This window comes from Charadrius vociferus, unplaced genomic scaffold, assembly GCF_000708025.1.
Source record: "Charadrius vociferus isolate BGI_N301 unplaced genomic scaffold, ASM70802v2 scaffold59, whole genome shotgun sequence".
NCBI classification, from domain to species: Eukaryota; Metazoa; Chordata; class Aves; order Charadriiformes; family Charadriidae; genus Charadrius; species Charadrius vociferus.
This window is the reverse complement of record NW_009661371.1, coordinates 1,612,683-1,620,744: the sequence shown is the minus strand read 5'-3', so window position 1 is coordinate 1,620,744 and position 8,062 is coordinate 1,612,683. Positions and strand designations below refer to the sequence as shown.

The following is an 8,062-nucleotide window of genomic DNA, read 5'->3' as shown; positions in this document are numbered from 1 at the left end:
CCTGCTGAATTAGGACAAGTTTTATTGCACGGTAGCCTTCTGAGCAGTGCTGAAGATGATAATTGAGGAGACGTTCTGGCTGAGGAATTTTTGTTTGTCGACTTGTTTTCTAGTACTGCTTCTGCTAAGGGGTAATTCTGCAAAATAACATGGGTAGGCTCATTGCTTTGCTTAATAGAAACAGTGAAGAACCTGACCTGAGCAAAGCTGCAGAAGAGATATTAATGTTATCTTGCTTTTGTTCAAGCTTATGACACAGTTCAAGCCCATTATACTAGCTAAGCTACAATAAATACTTGACCTGTGAGGGCTAGAATGGCATTCATCCTTATTTTCTCCCCCCTATTACATAAATCTGAATGACAAGCTATTTAATGTGGGTAATAGTTAACAGTCTCTGATTGCAGCTGTTAATATTACCCAAAGGAATACCAGCTACTAGTCAAGAAAGCTGTGGTAACACCTTGCTAATGAGAACCATATTTGAGATATTCAGACTAACAGTTTGATTCCCATAAACACTTTCATTTTCAAAAAAAATACAAATTTTGCTTTTATAATGATAAGGTTAGTAAGAGGGTCCAGCTACATAAGAATCCTGTAAATTTTTGGAAACTTAATTGGACTGCTTCGAACATCCTGGAATTGCCTTCAGCTTTCCCTCTCAGGCAGCTGAGACCATTTCTTACTTCTAATAAGTAACTGCTTTCAGGCTGGTTTCTTTAATTAAAACTTTTAAAGCACTTTACCTTGCATGACATAGCCTGTACAGAAGCACCATCTCTGAGAGTGATGGTGACCCTCAGAATAACCCTTGAAAGCACTAGGGAACCAAAAATGTTTTTTCTCCCTTCTCTCCCCCACTTCCCCGTTGTGTTTCAGGCCCATATTTCCTGCTAATGCTTAGAGATCTCCAGCTTTTCCCTTGTGGAAAGGGGTTTTATGCTACACTGCTAACTTTTATATCTGAGATAGATAGAACACAATAATCTGAAGCATCACTTATCATAGCAATTGTCAGGGCTGTAACACCTCTTTTCTTCAGCTTTTCTTTTTTCAGCAGAAAAAGACAGTATTCAACACAAATTTATGGCATCCTTTTTTTCCTCTCCCCTGAACCAGGGTCTTCCCTGGGTGCCTATTTAGTCCTCTACACTACTGTCTTCTGGAAAACTTTGTGTTACCTGCCTACAGCAAAAGTACGCTCTGAAGAAAGAACAAACCCGCAGCCACCTGCTTGGTTCCTCAGGTAACGTCTGTGGGTTCTGCCTTTGAAAAGCAAGTCTGGGAATTTTCTCTGTGAAGCTGAGCTCTCGGCTGTGGATACTTTCCATGCTTAGTGCTCCCTATGTGGTGAATGTTTCTGTTTCTCGGTGCTTTTGGTTGCCTTTGGACTTACTGTGATATGGGTTTATCTGATGAGAAAAGGCACTTTCTCAAGGAAACCAGAGAGTGTAGCACTGCGCTTTAAACCTGTCATGCAGAAGACACTGTTCATTGTATCATTTAATAACTTCTGGTTAGATTGTTGCTAACTTATTGAAAAATTATCCCGAGGAGCACTGAGGAAGTGTAAATTGCTAAACCTTACTGTCTTTCCATTCTTCCTAGAGGCCTGGATTTATTTAGCAGAAGCTAAATAAAAAAGGGTAGCAGCATGACTGGCTAACCAAAACTATTAATTTGGATCGCACCATTAAGAGATAAGAAGATTATTCCTTTCTCACAAGGCTTACTAAATCTGTATAGTTTTCAGATTGTATTGTACAACTTTGTGTAACAGCTCTGTCTTGATTTTTTTTAGTACACAGCTATGTACTCTAAAAGTTGTTCTTGCTCTCTCTCTTTCTGTATGTATATATAATTAAAATATCATTATTGAAATGTAAGTATTTAAATTAAAATCTGTTTATTCTGGAGCAGCACAACTACAGAAACATGATTCTACTTTATTCAGTCATGGGAGAGTTTGATTTGCTTAGACATGGGAGAAGAAAGAATGTACTACCAAGTAAAAGACTACAACGCAGGAAACAAGTTGCTAACTGGAGAATATGTAAGCTAATTGAAATGAAGTTCTAGACTTATATTCATTTGCCAGTACTTTTGATTGCAAAATGTAACCTCAGAAAAGCCTCAAAGCCTAGAATTTGATGAGATACTGTTGACGCTTCATGGCAGTACTAATAGCCTAATTCAGATAAATTGAGAGCTGTCTTGCTCAGATAGGCTTTGGGAAAGTGCCTTTACCCCCATTCCACTGACTGTTAATTTGGAGGACCAGGTGCTGATTGCCTAAAACTTCAGTGTCCAGTTTTATAGCCATGTAATTAAAATCAAAAGTAGAATTGGCTTCAGAAACTTTAATTGATGAGAATGCTGTGTTGCTTGTTAGTTAGTGGCTATTCTCCTAGTTAGCTGCATACGAGTCCAATGTCTTTTTCTTCCTAAGACTGTCTTTTTTACATCTATGCAGACATTTTTTTCAGGAGCTGACGTGCTGAATAATTGTTTTATAAAATGTATACTGATGATGGGCTGCTGATGGCCAAAGTAAGGTGGCTGAACAAAATGTTAATTATACTGGAGAGCAGGACAGTGCCAGATAGTATTCGAAAGAAACATGAAATATAGGTAGTCAAATTTAAGTCAAAACATGAATCTTAAATTTTGTAGAATTACCTCTGGAGATGGGAACTAGAAATTAATGAAATTTCTGAAAAAAATTGCGCTCTGCTATGGCTTGGGGTTATTCAGCACTAAGATCAATCTGTCACAAACCCCAGCAATGTTACTGAAAACAGGTTTCCACAGTGGTTTCCTATGAACTGTTGTTTAATGGTATTATAAATAGTTTAAATATTACGACTGTGACTCAGTTATTTTCAATACCGGGGGATACCTTATTAGGATTTGCTCCCACCAAACCTGCTTTGCTTACCATGAAAGTTAAGACTACTGTGGCTAAATATAGATTATAGAAGAAAGATGCTAACGCTTTCAAGTTCAAGCACACAGTTAGACAAATACTATAAACAGGCTGATGTTTTGTAAACTAGTACTTAACAGAGGCACAGAATAGACGCTCTCCCATGGGAATTTTCTGTGCTCCCTCTGTGGCTTTTACGGGAACAAGTAGCTACTCTTAGTTAGGTATCTAAGCTCTCTTTTAATTACTGTTAATTTCAGGTCCAATAGTGACAAGAGACCGACAAAGCTTGCTAGCAGTGAGCTTTCAGGCAAGCTGCCCAATGTAGTTTTGCCAATACATTGATCTGCACTACCCTTGCTATGTCTGCCCCGACTTTTCCAGGATACAGTTAATTTTAAACAAGGTTCTAGTGCTGGTTTAGTCCTGCTGTAATCATGGCCTTGGTGAACCTCACAGTCTTTGTGTTTTGGTGCCGATTTGGAGAGCATTCAGAAATCAGTTCACCTGAGTGCGTTATCAGTTGTGTTAGTAGTAGGAATAGAGTTAAATACCTGCCCGTAAGGTTTCTAAGACTGGAGATCCGAGCCTGCAATGTTGCACAGGTCAGGTCAAACTGGGGGTCCGTTCCAAACATTTCACAAAACCCAGTGTTTTTGGTTAAAGCCGTGTCATTTAAAAGTACAATTTTGCACGCAGTGTTCAACAGTGCTGTAAAGAAACCGAGTTTCCTCGGTCAGGGTAAGATTTTTATTTTTATTTTTTCCCCTCCTGAGTTTTCCTGAGTCAGGGTAAGAATTCACAAATCCTCTCTGATATGATATTACTACTATGAAATGTATAAGTAGATGTCCATGGCAAAGGATGGTGTTGTCACCAAGATCTATGGTTTGAGATTGAAATTCCCTGTTGATGAGATCATCTGTGCTACCAGCTTCCTGAGCTGGTGCTGTCGCAGCACCGTCCTTTATCTTTACTTGCATCCTGATCCTGGCTATGCTGTAGTTACGTCTGGCTAAACTTTCATTGATGTTCTTTGCAGTAAATTTATTCCCTTTGTCTCCCAAGCAGGAAGGAGGCTTGCGAAATAGGCTCCAGTTATTTGAATGCATCCATGAAAACTGGCCTTATCTGTCTCACAAATTTCTTCTCTCTTTCCCAGACCTTCTATCTGCAACTGGGAAGTGTCAGGCTATTACAACTCTCGAAAATGAGATCTTGGGTAGCTCTATTTTTCATTACCTGTTCCTTTTATTGGAACAGAAAAATTGCATTATAACTCTGCTGGAGCTCAGTATGTCTGTGAGGCCCTGTTTCCTGTCCGAAATTTCCTATAGGAATGAAGATGAAAGAAGATTTTCTTTCTTGGTTTCTTGTTGTCTCTTCTGTTGTATCTTTTATATTTTGCTTGAATGCAGTAGGTTCTATCTACAACCATGATTTTATTGTCGAAGTTTGTTGTAACCTGCCTGCGTGCAGCTTTACAATACTCTGTAAAACTGTGGGAGAAATGTGAATTATGCCTTATCAGTCACTAAAAACGTTATTGAAAAGCAAGAAAACAGAAACTAACCAAATGTCTAACTGCTGGGAGGGAGGACGTTTCAGTTCCATCGTGCAGGGTATTTAAAATGACCTCCCCAAGCTCAGCTAGGACAGCAGTTTCATTTGTTGGGAATTAAAGCTAGAACTAGCCATGACTTTGCTAGGAAGCTTGCCTGTAAAGGAAGGAGCTCTTTGCTTCTTTACTCGAAGTCTGTCATATCCTTACATAAAGCAGATAGATAGGATGTTTCATACCACTTAAGAAGTGGCAGCAGGCGGTCTGAATTAGTAGATTTAGTATGAAGCTTTTGACAACCCATGTGCAACATACACGCTGCAGCTAGTAGAGTGAAGCTTGAGACAGATGAACCAATCCATATTTCATGACCAACAAAAAGCATGGCTCTACTCCCTTGTCACTTGTTTATCTTGCCCATTTTGCTACCTTTTATCTGCTCCTGAGATTTTCTTCTCACCCAGCAGAACATGCTGTGATTAAGACAGCTGCTGATTGGGCGTCCCCCGCTCCATTGCCTGCCGCCTCCTACACCTGCGGCACAACAGCGCAGCTTCCCCACAGCTCTGGCCTGTGTTTGGCAGTGGGCATCCAAAAGGTGGATAAGCGCTACGCTGCAAGCCAGGACTTCGTGTCTAGTGGGACTCCCTCTTCACAAGAATCTTGCTAAAGGGTCTGTTTCTAAGGCAGCAACCCTGCTTCAGAAACCCTCCCCAGCCTGGGACCCCCACACGTATGCACCGCCTGTGACCCCGATACACGGGCTGCCTGCGTCTCCCATCTCAAACCCTGGCACGTGGAGCCTCGGACATGGGCAGGTTAGAGAAGCTAAAGCATCCGCCTGAGGCAGCACTCCGTTTCCATTCTCATTTCTGCAGGCCATGTGATGCACAGCACTGCAAGCCGTTAGGATGCGCCTATCTTGTAAACACTCAGGGCAAATAGTCTTAAAAAAAAACTAAGGATGTGAATTTAAATTGCATTAGTCAAAATGAACTAAACCTTGTACAGAAGGCCTCCTCCGGCATTAACTTCATTTGAGTCCATGTTTTCCAACACAAAGAAATCCTTTATGCTTCCCTTTATCTGCAAACAGCACTTCAAGCTTTCAAAATCTATCACAGACATCTGATAAAATAAAAAATATGGGCAAATTAATCAGATTTTGAAAATGGTGGTTTAGTATTTGAATTTGCTCCTTTCATTTGGTTATTTCACCTTATTATTTATGTCACTTTAAAGATGACATAGTACAATACAGGGTCAGCTTTCCTCTATAATAACAGTTTTCTTGTAGATTTGTTACTAATGCATGTGCCCTCTCTCTCCTGGCTAATGTGTATTTTCAAATCATCATCTAATTTTTCTATGCCTTTTAGCACGTAGTCTTTTCACTTACCAAAGTCATGGGGAAGTTTTAATGTATTTCAGTGCAGTTTTTCTTATACGTACATTTTAAGCGTAATAAAAAAATGATAGAGTGCAGTCTTGCCATTAAGCTTAATACCAACTTCTGGTACAGATGGTAGTCCATCAAGATTAAAAACACCACAGGAAGAAAATACATCCAGACAGCCAGCAGGTATCCCTTCAGCCTCTAGACAGAGTGCTGAAAACCAGCGTTTCTCTAGCTCTCTCACTATTTCATGCACAGTAATAACCTCTGGCAAGGTTTTTTTTGTGTTCTCACTGGATTGTGTGTTGAAAACAATACAGTTCTGCTTAAAACTGTTCTATGTTTTATTTTTAAAATAAGTTTTATTGAAACTGTATGTGCGGTGGCATTAGTCTGGCATACAACAGTGTTAATCTTCCTGCTTAGTTCTGCCAGTGCATTGATCTGCAGTACGATTCCTATTTTTATCCCCACTGTTTGAAGTGCAGTCAGTCATGACCACATTTCCATTAAAGACTAGGCGCTGAACCATTTTAATCTGTGACTAATAAAAAAATCGTAACATTTTCATTAAATCCACATACAGTCTCGTCACTATCATTGGTGCTGGCAGCGTAGTGATTTTCTGTTTCTTGAGCGATGCATCTGCCATTGCCAGTGATCTACACCAATTAGACAGCCAACTTTTTCCTTCACTCGCAAGTAATATGTACTCAGTATTAGTGTCCCAGATATGTTTGATATATCTGTAAATTTATTATTCAACTGGCAAAGGGAGAACACCACAAGAAAATGGAAAGCCAGAAGAATAAGCAATAGGTCGAAGAAATAGGAACCAGTAACTCCTTGATGTGAATGAGGTCTGAGGGGAGAGACCTCCGTTCTCTTAGCTCAAGGGGCAGAGATCCATACTGTAGATGAAAAAGTTTTAGCACTGCTATTTGCTTTGTAGATCGCAAAAAATGCACGCACGTTTTTGTAAACTTAGGAAAAAAACCCAACCAAAATGAAAATATTAGAATTAGATTACTCATGCAGACTTAATTACTGCCTGCTCCAGGAATATAAAGTTTAAATTAATTACCTGATTACATATTAATCTATGTATTTATTACAGGGCTGCTTTGTCATTCTGTGGGAAAGGTGAGCGATGCTCTGTGAGGAAGCTGGTGAAGGAGGCTGCTGTCTGCAAAAACAGCCCCTGCCAATTCGTGACGAAAAGCGTAAGCTGGGTAGCAACTGAGGTGCGGAGCTTCAGCTGGTGAGAAAGGGACCTGGCTGGAGCTCTGAAGAGTGAGAGTGCTCCTCTGCTACGTTGTCCCAGTGGGGACAAGGGAGAGGTTTGGAGACTCAGGTAAGCTCAAACACCCATTTTTAATATGCAGGGAGAGAAAAATCAGGTAAAGGAGGTTATGGGAAAGGGTAAAGAAACATCCACCCTAAGGTGATGGAGGGTAAGAGGCAGTATTAAGACTGAACAGCAGATGGGAAAAAGTTAGGGGGCAATCTGAAGTCTTTTAGCGTGGTTAGATAGCCTCTGGCCCAGGGCTGGCATGGGGTCTGGGCAGAGCTGCTACCGTCTGTCTACGCTCTGCCCAGGGGATACATTCACATGGCAGAGATTAGCACTCCAAAGGAAGGAAATGCCAGACATAAATTACGTGAATAATCTTAATTTTGCTCTTGTGGGTGCGTTTCGTGATAGTAACAGGATCAAATACTGCTTTTATTTATTTTTTTTTGTCCAGAGGGCCCAAGCTTTTCTCTGTGCACAGAAAAGTGCAGCCATCCCACGCAGCTAATAAGCAGCATTTTTTTTATTTTTTTCCTTGTGTTTAATGAACAGCGTTGTATCTCTGCATCACGTACTAAAGGAACCCCGGCGGAGCTCTCGTGTAACAGTCACAACTCTGGAATAAACGGGAGAAGCTCCTGAAATTACTATTTTTTTTTTTTTTAATCTTTCTGAGTAGGGCCTGTACAACCGTTATCCCGACTACCGCGTTGGAGGCGCCCAGAGCTGGGCGGCGTTGGGGAGAAGCCCGAGCCCAGAGACCGGGCCCTGCCGGGGACAGGCAGGCCCTGGGCTCGGGGAGCACCGGCAGAGCGGAGGCGCAGCAACAGCCGCCAGGTGACCAACACCTTCCGCGGCCGGTTCTTACCGCCGACGGGTCGT

At 41.1% G+C, this 8,062-nt stretch overlaps 1 protein-coding gene across 1 annotated transcript in view; it reads left to right on the top strand.

Moving 5' to 3' along the window:
• The window catches only part of TMEM154 (transmembrane protein 154), a 44,718-nt gene extending 36,697 nt beyond the window's left edge, over positions 1–8,021 (top strand). The window contains exons 6-7 of the mRNA XM_009893764.1: positions 7,004–7,109; positions 7,860–8,021. Of these exons, the coding sequence (XP_009892066.1) occupies positions 7,004–7,109; positions 7,860–8,021 (268 nt within the window). The remainder of the gene's footprint in view (positions 1–7,003; positions 7,110–7,859) is intronic.
• Positions 8,022–8,062: the final 41 nt, after the last annotated feature.